We start from the raw sequence: 27799 nt of genomic DNA, 5'->3' as shown, positions 1-27799 counted from the left end.
GCCCTCAATGAACTTTCTGCTGTAATTAGTCAGTCCAAGGAGGCTCCTTAGTTCCCGCAGAGTAGTGGGGTCTTTCAGTTTCTGAAGTGCTTCCACTTTCTTTTCCTGGGGACAGAGGCCCTGAGGAGTAATCTCATGCCCCAAGAAATTAACACGGGTTCTACACCACTGTGCTTTCTGAAAGGAAAGTTTTGCTCCGGCGGCCCTCAACTGCGTCAGAACATAACGGATCTCCGCTATGTGTTCCTCCACAGATGAACTTTTGATGAGGACATCATCTACATAAGCCAGGTTACCCCTAGCACCCAGGTCGGGCATGGCCTTATGTAGGAAAATATTGAACTCATTACCGGAGTTAAGGTATCCGAAGGGAGTCCGGGTCCATGTGTACTGCTGGCCCCCAAAGGTAAAAGCCAGTTTGTATTGGTCCTCCCTACTGACAGGCACGGTCCAGTACCCATTGGTCAGGTCTATTGCAGTGAATACCTGTGACCCCTGGATCTGGGCCAGCCCTTGGTCAATGTAGGGCAGAGGCCATCGGGAAGTACGGACCCGTTTGTTGAGCTCCCTAAGGTCGGCGCAGAGTCTCCACTGGCCGTTTGGCTTTAATATCCCCAGCACCGGATTATTGAAGGTGCTGTGGACTGGACGGATTATTCCCCGGGACTCAAGGTTCTTAATTATTTCAGTAAGGGACTCCATTGATGCGAGAGGCAAGCGATATTGCTTCACAAACACTGGAGTCATGCCAGGGTCCGTGGGGATTGTTGTTGTGTGGATGTCAGTGCGACCACAGTCATATGAGTCTACCGCAAAGAGATCTTGGAAATCCAAGAAAACTTGTTTCAACTTTTGCTTTTGTTCCAGAGTCACACAGGCATCAGCTAGGTTGACTCTCTCTTCCACCATCTGCCTGAAGCCTGGAAAGACTTCTGGTTTGGCTATTTCAGCGGCCTCCTCCAGCTGGGTGGAGAAGTCCCTGGTCAGAGTGCTGATTTGGACCGGAGGCTTCAGGTGGGAAAGGCAGCCCTCATGTACCTGGAAAATCACCTCATCCCTCCTGAAGTCACAAGTCACATCTTCCTTACCATAGGGGCAGGAAGTGTACACCAGGAAGTTCCCCCCATGCCGGGTAAAAATCCTGCCTGGTGTTGTATCGTCATCACTGTCACTGTCAAAACAGTCCTTGGGGATTGGTCCTAACAGTTCGTTACCTAAATCCATGGAAAAATGTCGGTCATCAACCGCCATTCCAATAATGGTGCCTGCGGCTAGAGTAACACTCTTTAAGTCGCTGTTATCCACCTCTATTGGAATGGTGTCATGTTCTAGGTTGACTAATGGAGTTGGGTTTACCCCCAACCCTTGCTGTTGGAGAGAAGCATTTAGATGTATGTAAGCATCAGGGTTTTTCAACTCTTGTCCCCTTTTAACTTTCACTTCCAGGGAGAATTGTCGAGTCCTTTCTGGGATGGTGACTTCCTCTTTTACCTGAATTTCAACTGCATAAGGTAGCAATTGAGCTGACCTAAATGCTTTTTCTGGATCATCAAAGCCCATGGGATTATCCGCTAATCGGGACCAAGCTTTGAAGTTTATTAGGTCCAAACTAATGGCAAAGCGATTGAGAATGTCACTGCCTAAGTAAAAGGCGGCAGGGACGTCTCGCACGACCCAACAATTGTGGACTATGCTCTTGTTGCCAATGGAGATTTTGAGCATACACCTGCTTGGCAGGAGATGTTTGGAATTAGGTGCTTCCAGGTCCATTTCCCATTTGTCTATCAGTTTGAAGGTGGGAATGGCTGGATCTTTTGGGAGTTGGCGGAACATGGCTTCGCTGATGAAGCTCTTACCGTTGTTCACACACACTCGAGCGAGAACAAAGTCCTTCCCATCATTTAACTGAACGGGGATGAACAACTGCTCTCCAATTTGCTGAATCTCAGCCAGGCTCTGAGCTGATTTCACATCTTTCTGGACTATAGGAGTGGGAGTTTCTGATTGTGGATTAGTATAGAATTTCAGAGTGTTTCCTTCCAGCGTGGAATACCACTTTAGACTGGAAGGAAGGTTGATTTTCAGAAATAGAGAGGGCCCCCCATCACCAGTCTGTTGTCCTACTGCTATTACTGTCACGTCTGGAATTTGGTTGTTCTGGAAGTGAAATTCTACTTGGTCAGATTTTTGTTCAACCATGTGGCATGTGCCGTTTAAACTAACATGGTTGACACTCTGTTTTAATTTTATTGGTCGGCTAGTCTGGGTCCAGAGGACCTCGTTTACACAATCTATTAGGGGTGACAACCTTCTCAGGAGGTCATTCCCTAGTAAACAAGGGGTGCCCTCTGGGGTCACAACTATGACCGGGTGTTTCAACTTATGTCGCCCAATTTTAATGTCCAAGTCTGCAGTCCCCTCAACGGGAATTTCCTTCCCGTCAAAGTTCTGTAGTTGTCCCGGAAGAGAGGTGAGAGGAATTTGGTAATTCTCTCCCCTTCCTGCATTCAGTTCGTCAAAGGCCCTTCTGGACAGAAGGGTAGCTTGAGATCCAGTGTCCACCAGTGCCAAAATTGTACCCTGTCCCTGTACTTGTACCGGGGCATAATATCTTCCCTCCTTCTCCTCAAGGGGGCACAGATAATGTACATTTTTGGACAACTGGTGGGCTAACTTTCTGGTTTTGGACATTGCTAGCGAAGAGATTTGGGCAGAATTCTGTGGAGAGCCTTGGGAATCTGAAAGAAAAATTTGGCAACTGGAGATCAGAGCCATTGTGGGTTCCCCTGGCTCCGGTTCTGGGCCGCCCCCCCCTTTTTGGAGGCAGTCACCAGAATGGGTTTGAACCAGGGGATTTTCTTGCTGTTGGTTCTGGGATGAGATAGTGGGCGGCGGTAGCTCAGTCTCCACATCTCCCCAGTCTGGATTTGCATCCCTAGGGACCCATTTTTCTTTGGGAGGAGTTCCCCCCTCTCTGAAGGAGAAGATCCTTTTCCCAGGATCCTCTGAGGATCCCTCTCCCTCAAATTGGAAGACCTGTACCTCCTCCTCAAACTGAGTCTGTTTTGGTCTTTTGTTTCTCCCACCCCCCCTCTGCTCCTTAGGGGGCAGACTTTCAGGGGCAAGAGATTTCGTTTCCGGTTCCTGGGTTTCCAGGGGCTGTTTACAAGTGAGGAAGGAAGCTTCCTCCAAGGCTTTACACCCCCCTTCCCTTTGTGCCTCCTCCCTGGGAACCGGTGTGTTATCGGGGTGCTGCCCCCGTCATTGTTCTGGAGCACCAGGTCCAGAGTTGGGTGCGTTCTGCGCCGGCATGCTGATCTGAGGGTTCTGCTGCGCCCTCAGTATATGACTCATATCCCGCGCCATGTTTGGTTTTGTAAGGATCTGTCAGAGGCTCAGCACCAATAAGAGTTTGGTGCGGCAAGCATGGTGGTCGGTGTCCTACAGGACAGCGGCTGTGTCTGGATCAGCTTCTGGTGGTTTCTTTACGTCAGAGACAATTGACGTCCAACGACTGGAGCTGTTTCAGCTATCATACACTGCCTACCAATCCAGAAGTAGAACAGTCCCACTGAAGCAGGTTTCATCAACATCGAAAGAGCAACTCCTTAGGGACCAACGCAGGGTGTTATGGGTTAAGGTTCCGAGCAGCCTACACAGTACAATCATTATCGCTACTGCAGCAATTACAATTTTGGTGCTGTCATCTCTTCTCAATCAGAGTTGTTGCATTGGCTGGCTCTGCAGGCTTTCTTAAGGGTACAGTGTTTAAGGCTTGCCATCACAGCGAACACCCTAACGCAAAGGGATTAAGTATCACCTTGCTATCTGTATGCCGGGTTCCCACATTTGTATGACATAGATTTTCTCTCATGAGGTTTCTATATGCTGCAGGTTCCAACTCCTCTTTCTTTTGTCCAGTATTAGACAATGGGCCTCATTACGACTTTGGCGGTTGCCATGCCCTTAATAAGGGCATGGCTGCCACCAAAACCGGGTCCGCGTTCCCTGAATGGGGAATTACCGGGCTATTCCAAGCTTGGAGGGCCCGGTAATTCATCTTTCAGGGAACCCGGGCCCGGACCTTCCCCATTCCCATTTGAGCCCCTATAGGGCTCAATGGGAATGGGTGCAGGGAGCTAACAACGGGTCGATTACGACTGGCCCGTTATTAGCTCCCTCTTCCCCTCGCAGGACCCGGTAAGGAAGCCTGGTTTTACCAGGCGTCCTTACCGGGTCCTGCGAGGGAACCTCGTAATCAGGCGGAATGGGTTTAACGGGTCCACATCCATTAGCGGCACCTGTTAACCCATTCCGCCAGGGTCCTAATGAGGCCCAATGTCTCTTTGCAATACTTTTGTTTTCTAACAGTTGATGTGATCATGACCTTCACAGTCATGCCTTTCTGGCTTCTTCCAGGGAGGAACTATCACAATATGACCTTAAACTTGCACCCAGTCATCCATTCAAGCTGATCCAACCTGACCTTGGCCTTTCCACCCTCGAACTCCTGGGGTGGCAGGTCTATGAACACACCTGGCCACACTGATATTACATTCACTGTTACATAGGAACAATGTCTCGCTGAGGGACAGTGAACTGTATTTCTGCACAGAGATAACTGGTAGTCTCATCCCTGGAGAACAGCAAAGCTTTGACTCTTTATGTTATTAAGGGCCTCCACACACCATTGGAGCTCTCAAAGTCATCAATACAAAGGGCCTCATCATGAATTTGGTGGTAATACGACAGTAATTCTGCCTAACCGGAATTACTGTTACTGCCGTGTCTGGCAGAATTACCACCATATTACAAATTGGTGGGAGCGTGCACATGTCACTGGTGGTAACAGTAATTCCATCCTGCAGAATGACCACCGAAAGTGAGTTTCTGATGGTAACTCCACTTGGAATTGGTGGAATTACCATTACCATCGCCATATAACGCAGTAATTTCAGTGGTAGAATTACAGTGGGCAGAATTATTGCCAGAGGAAATAGCGTCATCGCAGGAATGGGAAGCACAGTAACCGCCTTCTTGAAATGTACAATCAATTTTGAATCTCCCATTTCCTGTTGACATCCAGACACCATACTTGGGAAAACATGTCACAGGAAAAGGGACAGTTCAAGGTCCTTGAGATGAGTCTATAAAAGCAGAAGTTTATGGCGGCTAAATCCAGGCCTTACTAGATGAGAACATCTGTCACACCAAGGAATTATATGGTAGCAGGCAGCACAGGACCTATGGCGATAGGAAGGCTGCAATCTGGTCCTCCATCAGAGACAAGGTGGTGGCACTGGGCATTGTCCCATGGGACACTGAAAGCAGTAGGAAGAGATGGAATTACCTAAAGGCCATGGTCCGTAGCTTTATTGGCTGGCACAGGTGAGAGAGAGAGCACCCTCAGCAGGTGGCACTGCGGAACCCCTCACTCCATACTGCACATGGAAGGGATTGAGGGGATCGACAGCGTGGAAGTAGGAGCAGCAAGCCGAAGGGATGGTGGTGAGTACATCATTTCCCACCACACTGTGAATGGACTGGCGGCCAAAAGCATGCCCACCAATCATAAATGAGTACAATGGGTAGGTGAATGGGGAAACTGATGGCAATCAGTACAAAGGCAAAGTGTTTACATGCATATGCCAGGGAAGGTGGGATCAGGTTTTATTATTTAATGCACATGCACTGTAGGGGAAATGTGTACATGAAGCCATGGAACCATGAGAAGCACCCATGTGGGCTCTGACAGTCCATGTTGCCAAGTGAACACCCTGTGCTACCAGAACAATATTAAATCTTGGCAGGTGAACATGCACATGCATGCACCGTGTAGACCCTCAGCAGGCACCAGTCCCATCTAGCTGTTCTCATTGTCCTGAAACCAACGATGCCCCTCATACAAAATGTGTGTAGGAAGAAGAAAGTTCATGTTGCATGTGTCTTGCTAGCCAACGTACATGTATGCAAGATGACTGACAGCATGTCCTAATCCACCCAACATATAAACAGTCGACTGATGCTGAAGAGGCCGGTTCTCCACTGCCCAGGACACCTTCGTTGCAGGCAGTGCGTTCACCTACACCCATGCCCATGCTGGATGTTGCAGTGGGAGGAAGAGTATGAGGGAAGCAGCATGGCCACAGCAGACCACCTCTGTGTCAGCTGTGTCAGGCATGGATACACCTACTTTCCACACATCGGTGCCCAGTGGCCCCTCCATCAGCCATGCAGATGTATAGCACATGCCAATGCAGATGCAGCTACAGCCACACCACAGCCGGCCCTTGGAGAGATCCCTAAGGTTTACATTCAAATGCCAGCACCCACCCATCTGGCTCCTGGCAGCCCCTCATCACCTGCGTGGGATGTGCATTACCTGTGCCAGTCTGCGGCAGGCACAGGCATGGATGGCTCGCTGCATGATGAGGAGGAGGAAGACACAGGCTTCCGCTCACCCTGCTTCAGCCTCATCCTTCACCAGAGCTCTCCACCAGTGCCACAGCACACTATGGCAGCAATATGGGTGAGGCTTGATGCCGTGGAACAGCACCAGTTGTCCATGAGACAAATGGCAGGTCAGCAGGTGCAGCATCTGCAGGCAATGAGGGACTTCCTCCAGAGATAATGCAGGAGGATTTCACAGTCTCTCTGCCAGACCACCGCTGACATCACCAAGGTAGGGCAAAGGAGGGGGGAACACAAAGAGGGCATGTCAGCCTTTGCAGAGTGCCTCAACTCGCGAATGTAGTTAACACTGCAGCACATTTGGGGCCAGGGGTCTGAGCTCTCCACCTCCCCCACCCACCCAGAGGGACATTTGCCCAGCACACCAAGGCACAGATCATTGCGCCACCTGACACCAACTGTGCTAGAGCAGGCTGTCAAGGGCAAGATGTGACAGAAGTAACATTACATGGCACTTTTTCATAGTAACAAGGGAGGTGGGTTGAGAGGGTGTGCTTGGTATGGTGTGTTGGGGAGGGTTTCAATTGGGAGGCTGTGTTAGAGGGGGTGTGTTGGGAAGGGGGAGTTATGTTATGTTAAGGAAATGTAGTAAGCACACGTACACCCGGAGGCATCTTGGCGCTGGCAAATGGAAGGAGAACAAGTAAACATAACCATGCCAGAAAACCAGGCTAAAAGAGAGTAGTTTTCAGCAGCCTGCGGAAGGTGAGGCGATCTTCAGTAGCACAAAGAGCATTCCAAGCTCTAGCAGCAACCACAGAAAAAGCACAACCTCCCTTGCGTGACAGATGATAGCAGGGAACTGCAACAAGAAGCGCAGATTGAGATCTCAACAGACGGGTCGGGATGTAGTGAACAAACTTGGCTTGAAGGTACTCAGCGCCCTTGCCATAAAAGGCACAGTGCACCAGACACAAGGATTTGAACAAGATCTGGCTGGCCACCGGAAGCCAGTGCAGTTTCTTTAACAGAGGGGAAAAGTGGGATCCAAAAGGAGGGTGAAGTATGGAGCCAGCAGCCGCATTCTGCAGTAGTTGAAGCCTATTAATCAGGTAGAATGGTTGAGCCAAGTAAAGGAAGTTACAATAATCAAGGGTGCTAAGAACCAGAGCTGCCACTACCGGGGCCTGGCATTCAGTGGGAATGAAGGGCAGGACTTTCCAGAAAATGCGGAGTTTGAAATGCCCGTCCCTGCATACACTGGCCACCTGGTCATCTAGGGCAGGAGAGGCAGAGATTTTTATGCCCAAATTCTGGACCGATTGGACCAGGAGGGGAAGAGGGCCCATAGTAGATGGCCAGAATTGCGAGGTCCAAAATAGTTGGGGAGATGTAGTACCCACAACCAGGACCTCGGTCTTACTGCCATTAAGCTTAAGTCAGTTGCTCATCATCCAACGCCACAGATCCTCCAGGCAGCTCCTGAGCCGAGCTGCAATGTCGGCTTGAGTAATGTCAAGGCGAACGAGAATCTGTGTATCGTCCGCATAGGAATAGTAACGAAACCCATGCGCCTGAATAAGAAAGAGAAGAGGTCTGATATATATATTAAATAGTATAGGGGACAGTGCAGAACCCTGAGGGACACCACAAAGAAGTGTAACCAAGCCTGAATGAAAAGGAGGAAGAGAAATAGACTGGGAGCGATCAGACAGAAAAGAAGTGAACCAGTCAAGGGCCCGTCAAGAGAGGCCAGCGTCGGAAAGATGAGAGAGCAGGATGGAGTGATCAACTGTTTCGAAAGCAGCCAACAGGTCTAAAAGCAGGACTGCTCTGACACCACCCACGTCTACCAGACACACCAAGTCATCGAGCACCGAATTCAGGATGGATTCAATGCCCCTACCAGGCCGAAAACCAGAGTGAAATGAGTCAAAGAAGTGGGAGGATTCAAGAAAATTAGAAAGAAGGGGGGACACCAGTGCTTCCATCAACTTCATGAGGAAGGGGAGGAGTGAAATAGGATGATAGTTAGACAGTACATCACGGTCAAGAGAAGGCTCTTAAGAAGAGGAACTAACAGGACATGCTTAAGAGATGAGGGACTGACTCCACTAGAGAAGGAGATATTAACAACAGTGGTAATATGCTCAATCAAATCAGCAGATACCTCCTTTAAAAGAATAAGGGGTATAGGATCATCAGGAGATGCAGATTTCAATTTCAAAATAGCCAGCAGTACTTCAGAGTTAGAGAACCTCAGGAAAGAGGACCAGGAGGCAGGGGGAGGTGGATGGGGAGAGTGTATTGGGGATGGGGTTTTGGGAGGGGAAGGTGGTTGAGGAGGGTCTGTTGGGGATGTTTTTGGAACACATGCGTATTACATTCTAGTTCACTTGAAGCAATGCTCAGAGATTCCTTATTGTGTGCATATGTTTTATTTATCTGTGGCGATATACAGAGGTGCTTAGCATGTGATTATCAATGCGATCAGAAAAAAAGTGTCTATTCTTGCCGAACCCGACAACCATCCCTACCCTCCTCCTGCTCACTGTTCGGCAGCACTGCAACTGCAGGTAATGAATATTCTGGGGGTGGCATGCCCGCATCAGCAGGAGTGGGACATTTTGCCCGAGATAAATGTTGTGCAGCATGGCACAGGCAAGAATAATTTGTCCAACCTTCTCTAGCCTGTACATCAAGGCCCATCTTGTCTGGTGTAGACACCAAACACACTGTAAAGCCCCCGTAATTGCCGGTTTTACCGGCATAACTGCCACGGGAGTCATAATGTGGCTCCTTGTCTTTTTTTCCTCAAAGGCTTATTGAACTACACATTTTGTGTAGCTTTACTGAACATTTTGGCTTGCTAAGAAATCAAATCTGATGATTAAGCTCAGACGGTCAATTATCGAAAGAGTAGACTTTATTGTTTATCTTGAGGTGAGTTTCAGTACATTCAGCCAATGGAAGCCCATTTAAAAAAAAGTACACTGAGTCTGACAAAAATATTTTTATAACATTATAAAGAAATGTTCAGCTTGCTTTGTCAGAAGGGCTGTATATCTGAATGTAGAAGCATTTGCAGAATCCATTTAAGGAGCTGAAATAAGGGACAAGGAGAAGACAGAACAAAAAGAACAAAATGAAAATCTGTTTCCTAAAATCTCTCTTGTTAATCAACTTTAGCACTCCAAATACTCCCTTATAGTTGGAACTGGTATTTAACGGTTTATCACAGGATGTAGAAATGAAGTCTTGCTTTATTGAATAGCAACACTTCATTGGTAGTGCATTGCTGAACTTTTAGTGATTGTTCAACATCACACGACCAACCTAGAATGCTTCTTAAACCCAACCTGACCCGTTAAACATCCTAAATTTTATATGGTGCAAGGACGAGAATTCTTGCCTGAGGGGGGTTAAGCGGTGGGGCTGGCAGAATAAACTTCACAGGAGTTTGCCCAACGACCCTACTGCAGAGTCTCTCTAAATCAGATCCTGGATGTTAGGCGTGACAATCCTGAACTATTCTTGAACTCCCTGAGAGAACAACTTGTTGGTAACTACCAGGTGACAAAGAAACAGGAGATTCAGGACTGGATCTTCCATGATGTATCATGCTTAGAGTTTTAAAACTCAGAGATGATTCCTATGACAACCTTTTGCTGCTCTGCAGGAGCATAAGGATGAGTTCTGCAAACCAACAGTGATCACAATCTTTAAGGTAAAACAGCCAGAATAATGATATACACCTGCTTTGCTGTTTGTGGTAATGTGGGCTGAGGGAAGGCCATACACTAAAGAGGGTTGTGAATGTGATCATGAAGCAACACAAACAGCAAAGTATTACAGTCCAAATGAAAGGAGATGTTCAATCAAGGTTCTATAAAAATACATATACTTTCAATAAAGACACCATCTGCAATAATAACTACATAGAAAAACATTACACAAAACCCACCCCTGTGGAACACACAGAGAATATACAAAGATAGAACAATGCAGCACTCTGGGTGAGGAAACAGGGGTGAAAGGCAATCAAAAACCACACTAGTGTTAAAAATGACATGTTCTTGTCTGCAAAAGGTATTATTGGTGACCTAGACAATCTCTACGGCCTAGGGATTGCGCAAATGGACCGTTATCAGTCAATAATATCTTTTGCCGGTCTTGATGGTTCAACTGAATCAAACCAGGTTCTTCGGTAGTGTTTGCGTGGTTTGAATCAGGCTTGAATGCTACAGTCACGTTGTTCCAGATGGGGAGAAAGTGTTGAGCTGTGGTCTAGCAGAGGTTTGCAGCGGTTCAAAGAAATTTGGACTCTGTGGGTTTGACAAGGTTGGTTCGACAGTCAGTTCAAAGGAAAGATGCTGGTACCTGGATGCACAGTTCTACTTGGACTGTCCAATAAGGTGTAAAGAGGTCATGGTTTTATGAAGCCACCCCAGGGTTGGATTAACTGTCAGTGAAGATCAGCAAAGAAGATGCTTGTCGTTTCAAAAATGTGTTGAAACTGTGTTCAACAAAGGTCAGATTGTGAGGGCCACCAGGATCAGTTTGACAGTCAGTAGATAAGATGCAAGTGACTGGATGTGCATTGCAAGTTGGGTGGTCTAATACTGCGCTCAAAGGTCACGGTTCGATGAAGCCCCCAGGGTCCAGTCGACTATCAAGCCGATGCAACAACAAGCCCAGCTGATGCACTTTGGTAGCCAACTGGTTGAAGAGTGCAGTACAGTGCCATGAAGATCAGTCAACTGCCAAAGGCAGCTATCGGATATTCTGTTGGTTCGGCCGGTGATTGGGCTCAAGTAAGCCTGCTTGAAGGGATACAATCCCTGTTCTTGCGATAATTGGCCTTTGCCTTCTTACATCTGACACAACACACTTTGTGCTAGAGGGAGTGGAGGGAGAAACGAGGAAATAGAGATATAGAGAGACACAAGATGGTGGGAACATCCTACAACTATGCTGATCTCCCTCTGTCTACACTAACAACTCCCCCTTCCATTGTCAATAGCATCAAAGGCCCTTTTGCTATGGTCAATAACATCAAAGGTCCTTTTAGTATGTAACACCCTGGAGTGAGGGTAGTCCTTTTGGGATGGGTGTGCCCTTTGATTCCTGCTACCATGGGCAGCTCCTGCTGGGAGGCTGTCTTGCTGGCAAGAGGTGTTACCAGACCTCACAATGGATCAAAGTAGAAGTACACATATTTAGTCTCCTACACTGAAGTTGCATGGGTCGGTTGTCTGACAAGAAAACTGACATATCTATGATATCAATCTGATGTTGCTTTCTATATTTGTGTGAACCACTCCCTAAACTCAGATATGGATTTATGTTTCAATAGTAAACTGCCACCAGAATAGTAATTCTTTATGGTGATGTGGTTTTGGAACAGAGGTCTCGTACACTGAAGTGGCAGGGGCAGGTTGTCTGACAAGAAAACTTACATATCTATGATATCAATCTGATGTTGCTTTCTTTATTTATGTAAATTATCACTACCCACCACACCCTAAACTCAGATATGGATTTATGTTTAAATAGTAAACTGCCACCAGAATAGTAATTCCTTATGGCGATTTGGTTTTGGAACAGAGTTTCAGACTTTAATGCAGCCTCTGTGCTGCCGTGACTTGGTTGTCACTGCAGCTGTCAAAAGGGCAACATTGACCCCCTGGACCTGCTCTGTGCCAATGGAAAGAAGGCTCTGCAGGTCAGGATTTTGATACAGCAGGGCATAGATGTACACTATGCTTTTTGTATGCACATTATGAAAGGAAGCTCTGGTTAGCAGATCACTATTTCTGAGAAGGAATCACCTGCATCATTGCATTAATTTATAAAAACAAAAAAAACAGCCAGGGCTTCTGCACCCAATGCTAGATAGCAATCCATCACAATTCCAGAATTTTTACTAGGCATTCGGGGAAAGACAAGCTATGGGAACCATTAACACATTCAGGGAGACCTTTTAGCAGTGATGGCTGGTTAACGTCTTTGAATGGCGTAAAGGTTTGCCCTATGTACTTGCAGAGCGATCGAGTGTAAGTTAAAATCATGACTTTTGAGCACACTTTCTGTGAACATTTTGTCAGAAAGTCACTGTTTTTTTAAAAAGTATTTTTCATTTGTGTTTTGATTTCCAACTACAAAAAAAGGCATCTTTCACAATTTTTCTTTTAAACAATTCATAATATCCAAAACTCTGGTCTTGGCCTAAAACTGACAACAATTCTCGGCAAAAGCACTAGCAACGACTACCGGAAAAGAAGAGCCAGCAACCGCCAAATTGGGAAAAAGCTACCGATAAAAAAACACCCCCACTGAAGGTATTAAAATTAGGATGTTGGAACACGCAGGGTTTTGTACATCTCACCAAAGAAACTGATGTCAATTTGGGCAACTTTGACATTCTTTGCCTACAGGAGACTTGGCTGACCACCAAACCCCAACTGGACGGATTTGAAATAATCTTTACGAGCACCAAGAAAGGAGCAGCAGGACGTCCCTCAGCCGGTCTGATAACTGTGATCAGAGCCGGATCAGGCGTTGACGTTTCCGAAATCCTCCCGTCGCCGCACTGGGTCCAGGCTTTAATACTCACGAGGAAGCCCTCGCCTAGCGAACTAAAAGAGAACACAATTCTCTTAATAAATGTTTATTGGAATCCCGAGATGACAACGAACGAGGACTTAACTAACGAACTCCTAAATCTTCTGGACGAAGCACAGAAAAAAATCTCGGACTACAGCATTATCATAAATGGTGATTTCAACGCTATATGTGAAGGGATCGGTAATCATATGAAGTTGCCAAACCAAAAGTCTCTAGCAAGGGAAAGAGGGAAACCTCTCGATAAGATAATGACTGATAGGGACATGCATAATCTCCATTGGCACCATTCTAAAACAAACCTCCTGATTCCGACGTGGCAAAGAGGTGACCAACAAGGGACGATTGATCATATATTTGTCTCAAGAGGCATCCTGCCTGAGATCCACTCCTTTAAGATCACACCGACAGCGTTCAGTGATCATAACCTTCTTATCATAGAAGGCTGGGCGTCTAGAATACAAACGCTCACGTGCTCTTTGCCACTTGAGACATCGGAGAGAGGCAAACGAGTTAAGATCTCCAAAAAAGGATTGCTTGAACTCGACGCCCAATACACTCGATCCCGAAATAAGATCAAGATAAACGCAAAAAGGAACGGGATAGACCTGGACTATACACCCTTACTAACCAGATTCTTGATGTCTACAGCAAAAACAACCAAACCACGGAAAAGGACATCTACATTCATACAACAAAGATCTGGTAGAGAAAAGGCAGGAGCATAGAAGGCTCAAGAAATTGTATCAAAAGTCACCTTCATCTGAAAATCTGGCAAATTGGTCAAAGGCAGTCCGAGATTACAAAAGCTGGCTTCTGCATTACCGTCACAAATTATATCAGAATGACTCAGAACAAATGCTGTCCGCCATTTGCGGAAATAAGCCAAAGGAATTCTGAAACTTGATTAAGGGTACACAAAGCAATACCAATGATAACATCCAGAATAACGTTGGGGAGGCCCGTTGGATTGACCACTTCTCTGAACTATTTGCACCAATTCCGGCTGTGAACACCATCCAACTACCTATCAGAGAAAGCCACAAAAACGATATGCAGTGGAACATCCCTGATGATACAAAGTCAATCCTTAACAAACTCAAGAAACTGAACAACTCAAAGGCTCCCGGTCCTGACGGCATCAGCAACCTGGAACTCAAAAAACATCCTGAGCTGTGGGCCAACATCATGAGCAAGCTTTTTTCAAACTGCAATCAGATTAAGGAAATTCCACTTACCTGGAAAAAAGCAACTATCGTCCCAATATTCAAGAGAGGTGCAACTGACGATCCCAATCAGTACAGGCCGATCGCCCTCTTAGACGTTATGGGGAAAGTTTTTGCATCCTTGGTATTGGACGCTTTTCAAAACTGGACTCGTGCTACTCATTCTGTGGACCCCTTCCAGAATGGTTTCATCAGAAACTCAGGAACAACTACCAACATCTTGCTCATGAGCTCCCTGAAGGCTAAAGTTCTACAAGGTGGCCTTCCGATCTATGTGGTCTTTATTGACCTGGTCCAAGCTTTTGACCAGGTCAATAGACAACGCCTCTGGGTGAAATTGGAAGCAAGAGGATCCCATAAAGGCTCTACACCAAGGGACCTCCATACAAGTACGCCTCAGTGCGGACGGACGCCTGTCTGAGGAAATCGGGACATCATGAGGAGTCAAGCAGGGTTGCCCCTTGGCTCCCTCTTTGTATAACTCCTACATTGCAGACTATGGGGAGTCAAGTAAAACGGTCAGGCACTTTCCACCCTCATTGGGAGGAGAAAAGATTGGCCGTTTATTGTTTGCCAACGACATCATTCTGATGGATTTGACGCCCATTGGCCTTGAACGCCAACTGGACAATCTGGTATCATACATGTCAGAGAATAACTTACGGCTAAACAATGACAAAACCAAAGTTCTCATTCTGGGCCAGTCTGCAAAGAAGAAACAAAAACCTTCTTGGCACTGCGACGGTAAGAAATTGGAAACAGTACATGCATTTAAATATCTTGGAATTACAATTAGTAATGATAGGGACGAAAAGACCATGCAAGAATCACTTTGGTCGAAACTAAAGAACCTCACAGCGCAAGCAAAGGCTGTGGATAGGAAGCATGTTCGCTTCTCGACCACCCCTATCCTGAGATTTTTCAAGGCAAAGGTGGTCCCTGCCTTGATATATGGCATGGACGCAATGCCTCTGGCTCCGAACTCCATATGGGAGAAATACGAAAGTTATTTTTGGCGAAACGTCCTAGGCCTGGTGACATCTACGCCAATAGCATTAATAAGAAGAGAACTTTGTCTATCATCACTCTTAGCAACAAAAATGAGAGCCACCTTGATGCTGTATCGCAAAGTTATCAACAGGCCAGAAGCAAGAGTTCTAGATCTCATTCGAAAGGAAATCATAGACGCTGACAACTGGATGCTTTCAAAATGGGAACAAGCCAATTTATCGATCTTGAAAGAATTGGACATGTCTGTGGAAACATTGATCCAAAATCCTAACAGAGTAGCGAAGAAACTGTTCGAAGCAGACTGGGTCCACACGCAAGAAGTGGCCAATAACTATTCTTTGACAGCCGGTTTGCCAAGTGCTCCGATGAAGCTTAACGCGCTGAGAGGATACCTCCATAAATTCCCAGACAAGAGACTCAGTCGAATGTTCCTACGGTTTAAATTAAACCAACTGAAAACCAACGAGATTCTGGCAATTCGTAATCAAGTACAAATGAACACATGTCGTTTCTGTAAATTACAGGAAAACATAGAAACTACAAAGCACTTGATACTTGAATGTCCCGGCCTGGCTACGGAAAGGCACCGCTTTCTTATGGACCCGCTGAAGTACTACTCTACCCTAGATTTGGAAAATCTTTGGACACTGTTGACTAATGGGAATAACAAGCGATGTGTTATAGGAGTTACTTTGTTTCTCAAATCGCTGAAATTATAACAGAGGGATCCAGCTCCGGGGAGGCCTGGCATCATTAACCCCCAACTGTGAAACTACTGAAGCTTCTTCCCTTTCTAGTGGGACTCAGGGCCATAGATTAAGTCAAAGTCAAAGTAAGGTCCTGTTTCATACAAGTTTGTAGACAGGAGTTTACAAACGCTTGTTTTTTTTTTGTAAAAATTGTTATACAATTAAATGTAAAATATATTAAAAAAAATAAAAAAAATAATAATATCCAAAAGTAGATACAAGCAAATTAGAAAGAAAAAGATACAACATAAACTGGTTTAAAATAGTAACATTTCACACATCAGTTATTACACAAAGAACATGAGGAAAGGAAGAGGGGACAGGGTGAAAAGGGTAGGTGCAGAGGAGAAAGGGTGAAGAAACGGTGAACAGAGGTGGGGGGGGGATCCAGATTGCCACAAGAGGATATGTGCAGCAATCAAACTCACAGAAGGAGGATTTATGGTCCACTTTGCACCCCTTTACTTATTCCTCTTAGGTGTCTCTTATTCTTAATTAATTAAGAACCTTGTAGGCAATGGGGGGGGCTGGTTTGGAGGCCCGATCACCCACCTCCTCCCCTAGTATATTCTTCATCTCTTCCACCCCCACTTTAGCCAGTTTTTCCAAAATGTTGTAAAGTAGGTCGTATAAGGCAAGAATAAAGCTCTGTGCTTGTCCCCCCATCAGGGTAGCCCAGCAAGCCTTTGTGCCCTGTTCCATACCTAGGCCTCTGAGACGTTCTTCCTTGAGTGCCGTACAACCAAGAACCAGCTGATTTGTTGTTTCTTTTTGTGTGGTATCCCTGCACAATCCGCAACTAGGCTCTATCGTCATACCATACCAACTTCCCAACCTTTCAAGTGTTGGTAGCTGGTTCAGTCTAAAACGTAAATATACAATTCTTCTCCTATAGCACATGAAAATAAGTATATATCTTGGGATTTGTGCCCTCCTATATACAAGCTTAGCATTTTCCCTGTACAGTCCTAGGTTTGGTATATTTACCCTATTCGTAATCAAACAATTATGTATTTACCGTTGCCTGATTTAAAGTCAGCTCTTCCTCGGTAGACCCTATTTCTGTAAGCAAATTCTTCATTTCCGTTTTCAATCTGGTAATAGAGTCTGCCAAGGTTCTAGTCTGTACCATTCCCCATATTTCATACAGAGAATGGGGTGGAGGTCTAGAAGCTTGGTGTAGGACATTAGTTTTCTCGACTCCATCCTAATAGCAAGTGAGATCAGACCAAACTCATGTTGAATAATTGAGTTTGGGATGGATTTGGCCAGTCTTAAGGTTTCTTCCATAACTTTCCTTGAAACGTGTTTAGGTGTTGTCCAAAGTTATTTAAACATAAGTCCAGACCATACAGGATGGTAGGCTCCACCTGCTTTTGATAAAATGGGATAAGTGTAATCAGAGAGAAGCTGCACAATTGTGCGTAGAGACACCTCGTCTTTATGAGCAGGGGACCATACCTGAGATTTGGTTCATTCCTCCTGCTCTAGATATGGAGTTTGAAACCTCATAGCCCAGATAGATTGGTACTGTAATGTAAAATATGAGTACCCTAGATTTTGCCCCGTTTACCTTTAAGTTATTTTCCAAAGCATAACTATGGAAGAGGGCCAATTTACACTGTAATCCCATTGCTGTGAGGTCAAACAACACCACATCATCCGCAAAAGCGATCCAGTCCAGTGTTGCCGACCCCAACTATACTGCGTTTGTTGTTCCCCCTTCCTAAATTTTATCGATGCCCGGGATGTCAGCGGTATACAGGTTATAAAGGGTTGGGGCCACAGTTTGCATTGGGTTAGAGGGAGTGCCAGATGTGAAACGTGTGGTGCTGATCGGTGCTGGCTGGAGGTATCGGAATCCTGGGTGCCTCTGTGTCCCTATTGGCGTGGCGATGATACTTGAGCCTCTTTGCTTCTGGAGGGGAGAACCCAAGGTCTTGGTCTGGGTAAGCTGCTAATGTGAGAGATGTGGCTTTTGTTGGCGATCACTTCATGTTTATGTGGTACCTGAAATTCTTGAAGGGCCTATGTGGGGTGTGTATCTAGTGTAAAGTGGTGGGGAATTAAGATTTACTTAAGAACAGGTTTACATTTGCTAATCCCGCTGTGAATGCAGAAGTATTTGAACATAATCTTCACATAAGCAAGTGTTTCATGAAATCATTTTGGGATCTTTTTGGGACCTAGTTAGAGTTACCAAGCAGATAAGAGCAAATTGAGTAAGAGATTTCAACTGGATGGGCCTGTTCCACATGTTCCTTGTTGACTCGTTTTTTCTTTCATCTGAGTGCTGCAGTCGTCACTCTGGCTTTACATTGTGTACGTCTTTTTCCCTTCCCTGCAGCTTGTGAGCAGCTGTCCCTTGGCGTGGCGGCCATCTTTGGCCCATCTCACAGTTCCTCTGCTAATGCAGTGCAGTCGATTTGCAATGCTCTTGGGGTGCCTCATATCCAAACACGCTGGAAACACCAGGTCTCCGACAACAGGGACTCATTCTTTGTTAGCCTGTACCCGGACTTCTCATCCCTCAGCCGCGCCATCCTCGACCTGGTCCAATTCTTCAAATGGAAAACCGTCACCATTGCTTATGATGACAGTACTGGTAAGGCTAAACCAACGTTTCATGACTTTTTAAACAGTGTTTCATGGTGAAATGTGAATGTTAGGAATTTGAAACAGTATTTGTTTTAGACATACTTTCTTAAACTGTTGACCAACGATTGTTTTTGATGCATTTTTATTCATCAGGGGTTTCAGACCTTAGGTGAATAATCATAGACCAAACATGAATGAAAGCTAAGTCATGCGTTGAGTCATGTTAAGGCTGTGCCACTGCCAATCATAGTATTGCACTGTAGACATTGGTTACAGGCCATATTTTCTTGTTTAATCATTCCAAAGGGAGATCAATGAATGTAGTCAAAATAGGGGAATTCTAGAGGATACGCCCCTTGTCTGCAGCAAACCACTGCCCCAGCATCACAAGTATCAGGGAAAGCAGGGTGCCACATATTGGTTAGAGGGCATTTGTGCAATACTCTGGAGTGCTGCAGGCGCCCCGCCCCACCCCATAAATACGAGCTGCTCTTGTGATTTAGAGGTTTGCACAATGTGTAACAATCACATTGCCGTGTGCAGCGCATCTTCACTCACAGCCTATTTAGGCATTTTTTGACTAATGAAACCGACACGGGCCGATTCATTGAATTATTTGGACTGCCGACGCAAATCCTGATTCCTAGAACTGTGCAATGTGTATTTTTGCAGTGCAAAGTCCGTGCAAAGTTATTTTGTCCTGCACAAATGACTATGCACTGACTTTGCACCGACTGTCCACTGCAAGCATACACTTTGCACAATTCCATGAATAAGGGGTTGTGTTGGCAGTGCAAAGTCACTTTGGACCCTGCAAAGAATTCCATGAATCGGGCCGACAGTCTCTACTTGGAGCACACTGGATTTTCAAACCTAAGGAGATCAGCTGTAAATACATTGGTACTTTAATTACGATAAGGTGGGTGTCGAACGTCGCAGTCGCCCTGTGTGACAGACTGCACTGCTGTCACGTACATAGGTTAAACGTAAACAGTTGCCTCTGTCAAGAGTCAGAGTAAAAGCCTTGAGGGTTTGGATGGGCAGCACCACATAGTTCAGACTCACCAATTAGACCCATAAGTACTGCCAATCATGACTGACAACCTTTCTGCAGCATGGGCAATGGTTGGTGAACATAAATGTTCCTTCCATGTATACTTATCAAAAGCAGTCCACATGTACTATTGGAGCCAAATAGCTTCATGATAAATTGCCTGGCATCACTATAAGTAATTTGGGTTGCGAACTACATTAGAAACTGGGAAACATGGGGCCTAAATGCACTTTGCACCGCTCTGTGAATCGGGGTGTTTGTTGGCAGTGGAAAGTCACTTTGCACCGAGCTAAACATTCCATGAATTGGGCCATAGTGTTTTCTTATTATTTGTTCTAGATGCTGATTTTTTTCTTCATTTGGGAATTATGGAACCGCAGGAAGGTCTCCAATATTTATGCCTGGGTATTTGCAAGGGAATGAAATCCACTATTCAGACATCAGTACATGTGACATTGATATCAAAGTTGCAAAACAAGGGAGTGATGGGCGTGCACAGTCAGTGTGCTCTAGATTGAAAGCTTCCAAGCACATAATGATAGCATAAGGGGGGACACCTGGTATGAACAGCAAGAGACAAACATTTTGCTGGTTGGAAGAGAACCACTTGTAATGTAAGCTCAGTAGAAAGTGCTCTTGTGTATAGATGAGTATGTGACTAATCCAGTGAGTGAAAAGTATCATTCATAAAGTACCCACTAGAGGTGTCAACCGTTTAAAACGAGGCCGTCTCGACTTTGTAGCTATAATTACGGTGATGTTTCCATAGGAAGAGGCAATGTTGAGATGCATATAACTTTGCCACCATTAAAAAGATGTGCATGAACGTTGTACAAATAGGTTATGTTATGTTATTTTGCATTTATATAGCGGCTTATATACTATTGGTATGGTCTGAAGGCGCTGGTAGGTTGAACGCCCTTGGGAACCAAAGTTCAGATCAGTAGAGAGAGTAGAGGGAGTCAAAAGGTGCGTGTGAGCACCGGGTATGTGTGCAGCTCGTGCAGTATTTGTTTAATAGCTGCTTCTTAGCGGTAGGTGTGGCGGTTGAGAGATCAGGAGTATGTGTTTGTTCTGGCAGGATTTATCCAGACCGGATGTGGCTTCATAGATGTGGCTGCATCGATGTGGCTGCTCTTCAAAGATCTCATATGTGAAGTCCACTAGGATGTCATGTGGGTCCGTGTGAGCAGTGCATGCTGGGGTTGAGATTTTTCCATAGCGTACCATAACTGGCAAATTCTTATGGTTTTCACATGTTGCACTACAACCTTAAACTACTGTTACCAAAGGTTTGTTCACAGAATTTGTATTAGTATATGCTACACATTTTTACAAAACATGATGGTCACAAAGCTCTTTCCAAGAGAAACTCAGGCTTACACTTGGCAAATATGTAGCTTCTGAATGTGTGAGTTATGATTTCAACATTTCAAAAAAGAGCACACACCCAATTCAAAGAAGAACATACTATGGGGTATTTACTAGGTTTTAGCACATGATACACACATTTGCATGACATAAGCATGCATAACTTACTACCGCTTCAGTGACTACTTTGGCATGGGCAGTATAGCTCAGTGGCAACGTGCACGTCATGGAAGCAAAATGATGCAGAGCAACACAGGTTCAAATCCCGAGTCTGGGCTTAGAAACCTCTTCCGTATTAAGTGCGTTATAAATAACCAATTATTATAATTACCCGCCCTGAACAAGAAGTTTTTCCAAGGTGTGGGGAAATATTGTTTAATGCCCACTAAGTCAGAACTTAGTTGGGTGTTCACAGAAATGTGCAAGTCCCTTTCCCACATGCGTCTGCACATCTAATTCACACCTGTGTGTTTTAAGGTATATATAAAGTATGAGAAAGTATGCCACTTTAGGCAAACATAAAATAGAACTGCAGACAAATGTGGATGTGCCACTATCAATGTGCTTCTCCAAGAAAGGTACATAGCATGCAATTGTGATATTGGCAAATCTCTTATTCCAAACAGTGGTAGACTGTGTTTGCTGGCACCTGTTTCGACCTATGTGGTCCTTATCAAGGCAATAATTAATAATCAGATACACGTCTGATTCGACCAGTACAATGGTGAATGCAATATATAAACAGGATGTTGAAGATATACATCCATGTGAAACCGGGAATTGGTTCATTGTGACAGTTATGTGAACAAAGAGGTGACAGAGAGAAGGCGGGGGGGAAACAAAGAAGGATTAAACAATGTGATAGCATCAAAGATTATTCAATTCAAATGCATTTTGTTCGAATTACAACATTGAGCGAGGATTGAATCAAATGCTTTGTACCAATGCCTAATTCATTATGCAATACAATCAGTTGATCAGAAGGATGATGATACTGGGCCTCATTACACGGTAGGCGTTAAGGGTTTACCGGTACCGGTATTTTACCGGTACCGGTAAATCCTTACCGCCTTACTACGATGTCCCTTTGCGGGTTGGAGAATTTAACGCCTGCTTTTTGCAGGCGTTAAAAACCAACCCGCAAAGGGACCAGGGAGCTAATTACGGTACCGCAATTTGCGGTGCCGTAATTAGCACCTTCCCCATTCCCATTATGCCCTATGGGGCAAAAATGGGAATGGAGAAGGGCAATGGGGGAAGCACCTTGGTCCACCGCCGTCCGTGTAATGAGGTCCACTGTGTCTCAAAAAACACGAATCAACCAAAATTGTCATATGTCATTTCCTATAGATGTCGCTAAAGTTCCAAATATTATGTCCACAGCCCTATTTCCGGCTAATTAAGTAGAGTATAATGCAAAGTGCTTAAATACACTGAAAGAACTTGATCATTCTGCAAGTAAATGCATGGACTTTTAAAATAATTAGCCAAGACATTGGGGTGACACAGCCTGAGAAAACCAACAACCCAAAGCCAGATATTGGCAGGTGTGTAAAAGTCAGCAGAATGGTTCATTTGGGGGACTGCTGGTGCTTGGTCATGGGGTTAATTGTGACCCCCAACTCACTTTGTCTTAGCATCGTCTTAGCAGGTGATAAGAGCTCGACTGCTTGGAACATGTATTCCTTAACAGAAACACTTTCCAGTGGATCACTGTGGCATCTGTATGAGTGCTAAGACGAAGTGTGTTGGGGTCACAATTAACCCCATGACCAAACACCTTGGGCCCCCTGACATGCCAGCTTGGAGTGGTTTTACAAGGGCTCCTCCTTGATGGTGTGGTGACATCTTCCCATTTCAGTGGAAGGTGGCTAGTTCCCGTGCTGGAGCGGGGAGTTAGTGATTGCGACTGAGCGCCGCTACCATACCAGCAAGGCTACTCCATGCTGGTATTGCAGTGGTGCTCATTTGAAATCATATACTCCCTGCGCCATCACGGAAGCTGGGTGCTTTCCTTTACAATACGCCACCCAAGCAACACCAGCAACCACACATTTTGTGCCACACCCCCTTGGTGGAGGGGGCACAGAATATCCTTTTACCTTTGGGCGCTGCCAGGGCCAAGGCTGGCGGTCTATGCAGGGGTAGGTGGGCAACTGTGCACCTACCGATACACAGCAGTATGAATGTACAAAGGAGCACATGAACCCATGTGTGCTGAGAAAGGCCAAGTGCCAAGGTGGACCCCAGCATAACCATATGTTCAGGCCACCTTGATAGCACGAGAAGGAAAGAGCACATGCCAATGGGGTGGACACCCTCAGCACACACTACCACCACCCTGCTGGGCCAAATGAATTGGTCTGCAATAAATCTTACCCTTCAGATCACATTGGCCATCCACCATGTAGCATGTGTGACTAGCAAGCCCATGTACCATACAAGTATGTATGATGAGTAACAGCATGTCATTGTTCACTCATCAGGTTCACGGGCAATGTAGGAGGAGGAAGCGGACCCATCAACATCCCATGGCTGGGCCACGAAAAGCCACCCCCCGCACCACCCAGCGATAGGAAGGGAAAGGGAAAGGGCTGCATTGTAATATCAGCACCTAGCAGTGCCACACATGCCAGTGCCCGCTCGGCACACAATGGCAGTGATAAAGACCCAGCTGTAGTTACTGCTCCCCACCAAGAGCTGACCACTGTGGATGTGAAAGGGGAGCCAGATGCTGGCAGGTGTGCAGATTTCACGGCTCATGCACCTACCCACCTGGTCTATGTGATACCCTTGTCACCTGAGCGGGTCACCCAACCACTTGGTCAGCATTTCCAGGAGTCATATGGCTCTCCCTGCTTCAGACCCAGCCCTCCCATTAGCCCTCAACCCATACTCCCTGCTTCAAAGGATGCCATGTGGCAGAGGTTTGACTTAAGGGAGCGGTGCCTGTTGCGCTTGGAGACCCTTGCAGACACACAGGTCCTACACCTTCAGGCCATCAATGACTGTCTGCAGGTCGATTCTCAGAGGATAGTGAGGGCCATGGAGTAGGGCAGATGACAGTCAGCTGAAACATCTGCCTCCATAACTATCACCGCACATAGGATGAGGCGGATGTCAGAGAACAGCTCAGCCTTTGCAGAGGCAATGCAGGCCATCTTGTTTTTGACAATGAAATACATCCAGGTGCCTGAATCAAAGCACTCAACCTCCATCACACCACACAGGGATCTGTGCCCAGCACACAAATGTTCCATACCAAAAGCATAGTGAGCACATGTGCCTTGTGTGAGGAATTGCCGTCTGTCCTGGGTGCAAAGCTGTATACTTTTGGATTTTTAGTACAAAAAATGATCTGGGTGAATCCTTCTCTAAAGGGATCATTTGCTAAGCAGATGCCCCATTTGTTGCAACTCAATTCCAAAAGCCTAGTGCACTTGTGCCCTTCTGCCTCAGTAGCCTGATCCACAGCAGCCACTCTGCTCATGGTGCAGAGCAGGCCCAAATGTCACAAGATGCCAACTCGACAAATGCAGCAACAGCAAAGTCACTGCAGCACAGGGTTGACATTTAAGATATGCCCCCTGTGCCCAAACTATGATTATCATGAGAACCCGGTGTTGGTGGCAGGGTAACCTCTAGGAATAATCTGTGCCTGAGTTTAGGCATAGTGCGTGGAAAAATCTATGATCATGGCTGCCAGATCCCAAATGAAATTGCACATGTGTTAGCACCAGTGAGTCAGCTCTGCAGTGGAAGGGAATGTGAATTCAGGTCAGATGGGCCGATACTTCCACACTACAGGTCAGTAGCCCAGAGGATACATCCTTTCTTTGATTCTTTTTCGGAGGGCCAGTAAAACCCTCCCCAGAGACAGCTGCACAGCAGGCAGCTGTCCTAGGCCTAAGCATGAAAGGAGCACACCCATTCAGGAGGAGTAGCCTCACACCAGGTTGCTTCATATAGAAAGGTCTTTGTTGTCAGTAGGAGGGAAGGGGGTGGGAGTAGGATAGGTGGGAGTGCTCTGGACATTGAAAGACTCTTTAGGTCATGATCAGTCCTGTTTTCCACCAAATATCCTTTTTATGGTAGTACCTTACCTACCACCCACAGAACTACGCTTAGAGTGCAACTTTCTCCAGTCTGTTGCATCTTCTCTGTTCTTTCCTTTGGGGTGGGTTTTAGTATAGTCATTTCTTTTCTTTCTACTTGCAGATGGTGTGTTCTATTAAAGTATTTATATTTTTATGGACCCTTGATTGACCATTCCCTTTATTTTGGACTGTGATACTGTGTTCACCTTCACACCCCTCCTGAGAGTATAGCCTTACAAATGAGATACATCTCTTGATTTTCCTGGTTTTACTTTTATGATTGTGTTGTGTTTTGGTTTATAGAAGTGTGATGCCTGAGTGGGCCCTTTTACCCCTAGTCAGCCTTGTAATTTTGTGAGGCAGAATTCAATTCATCACACCTTGCTCCATCAGTCTCCTGATCTGCAGCTCCTGTACTCAAGTGGCACAGAGCAGGTTTAAAGACTTCCTGTGTCTACCCCAGCCATCAGGCCAATAGGCAGAACAGCTGCCTCTCTTTGATCCCATTGGAGAGTGACTAACACCTCTCTACAGCCCAGCACAAGTTAAAAAGGGAACTTTTGGAAACCATACTTCAAAGGGCACACCCATACTGTCAGCCTCACATGAGTTTGTTGGATTAAAAAGGGCATTTGAAGCTGCAGGCTGGGGAAGTGAGCAGGGACGTAATTTAGGGGTCACCAGGGGTCACACTTGCGACCTTTGAGGTCTCCCTTGCTACCCCTGTGGTCTCCCTTGCTACACCTAAAAGAAATGTAAAAAAATAAACTTTAAAAAAAAACATTTTTTAACAAATTGAATCTCTGGGGCTGTGGCCAATGCCATGTGGCTATTTGTTTCTGGAGTGGCTGGCTTTCTTTTTCAGGCTTCTTAAAAAAACAAGGGGTTCCACATGTGTAACACTTTGAGCAGTGACCCTAAATAAGAAAGGATAGGAATAAAAAACAATGTGTCTTTCTTGAATTGTATACAACAATTGCTAGACTCAATAAAGATTTATTTCAGGTGCACTTTAGGCTCTGAGTCACTGAGTTAGTCTGTTCGTAAACACGCCAAATTCACAATGCAGACAAAATCCTCCAAAAAGTAATTAGAGTAGAATAAGCATCCATTTTGGACTATGTATTTTGTCAGAGGCGTTGCTAGGTGGGGCTAAGGGGGTTATAGCCCCGGGTCTTTTGATTGTAGCCCCAGATAGAAGCTAACGGGCTACAACCAAAAGGCTAGCTAGCCTCGAGTCCCGACAATCCCAGCATTAGCATAGTCCCAGATCTTTTCCAGACCTAGCAACACACCTATATTTTGCTTTTTGCAAGGTGCAGTTATAGCATTTTTTTTTCAGCTGATACGTATGGCTATCCATTCTTGTATGAAATGTATATCACATTACAGGGATATTGTAACCATTTTTTTCATAGTGTACTTAGGAACAGTGCTATGTGATGCCACTTCCTGTTTTGTCAAGCGGTAAAAGGTCATGTTCCATCGTTCCCCGTGATGTCACTTCGGGTGGGATTAAATGACATGATGTCCTGTGATGTCATCAGAGGGCAATTGTCATGTGATGTCACTTCCGATACCCCAGGGATTTTGGTGAAATGACGTCCATAGAAGTGGGTGCAGTTAGAATAGTCAGAATGAGCAATAGGGACTGGAGGAAGGGTTAATCCATTTTGATTTTACATGGGCTTCTCCTTCCTTCCTGTTTCCTTCACTTCCTACAGAGCAGAGCACTTTCGGTATGATGCAAGACAGCACACGTTCCTTGTCCCCTTGGCAGGAATTGGACCCCTTATGCCTTGGCAGGAATTGGACCTCATAATGCCTTATGTTTCATTGGTTGGTGGAGTTTCCTGGCTCTGTTAAACATGTCCAGTTACGGAAACTACATCTCCCCCTTCGGACCAAACAACAAAGTCACCTAAGGTTTTGTCCCTGTTACATCTCCTCGATTAGGTGTGTTGGTCTCCTGATGCATCGAGTCAGCCGGGCCACTTGCTCCTCTTGCTCTCCTTCCGTCTCTTCTTTCGGGGGCTCACTAGTCATCATAGCAGCATTGTTTTCTTCTCTTTCTTCCTAGTCTTCTTTGCTGTACAGCTTGAAGTGAGAGACATTTCGGGTAACCACTCTTTGATGAGAGCGAGCGGTTACCATTATCCCATTCACATGGGAGATCATCAAATGTGTAGGATAAAACTTTGATTCTGCTTTCTTGTCTTGTCTTCTGCATACATGTACCATGTTCCTCACTTGCAGGTCGGAACTCTTGGCTCACCTCCTGTTGTCAGCGTAATCCTTCATGCCCTGCTTCCGACGGGCATCAGTTTCTCTAATACATTCTGTGCCCTCCTTTGAACTACTCACTAGGTGAGGGAGTCTGGTATTTGTCCATCTGGCAAACAGTCATTTCCGGTTGTGCCATGCAGCAAGTTTCTGTAGTCCATCAGCATGTTGCACACTGCCTGGTTGAGAGATATTTTCTGCAGCTCATTTTGTTGGAGAACCCTTTTGAGACTGCTCATGAATTTCTCCACCATACCATTGGCCTGGGGCTATAGTGGAGTAATTTTTCTGTGGTGAATACTCATGTACTGCATGAACCTTGTGAACTCCAGGCTGCTGAGGGGTGGACTGTTGTCCGACTTTAGGACCTCTGGG

General features: G+C 45.7%; 1 protein-coding gene across 2 annotated transcripts in view; it reads left to right on the top strand.

Moving 5' to 3' along the window:
- Positions 1 to 27799, top strand: part of GRIK2 (glutamate ionotropic receptor kainate type subunit 2) — a 2093351-nt gene that overhangs the window by 477311 nt on the left and 1588241 nt on the right. For both annotated transcript variants that reach the window (XM_069606522.1, XM_069606523.1), the window contains exon 3: positions 18369 to 18626. In XM_069606522.1, coding sequence (XP_069462623.1) covers positions 18369 to 18626 — 258 coding nt within the window. The remainder of the gene's footprint in view (positions 1 to 18368; positions 18627 to 27799) is intronic.

The sequence above is a fragment of the Ambystoma mexicanum genome, chromosome 4p, assembly GCF_040938575.1.
Source record: "Ambystoma mexicanum isolate Mex_15411 chromosome 4p, UKY_AmexF1_1, whole genome shotgun sequence".
NCBI lineage: Eukaryota > Metazoa > Chordata > Amphibia > Caudata > Ambystomatidae > Ambystoma > Ambystoma mexicanum.
The sequence above is the reverse complement of the archived record's forward strand: the minus strand, read 5'-3'. Positions and strand labels throughout refer to the sequence as shown.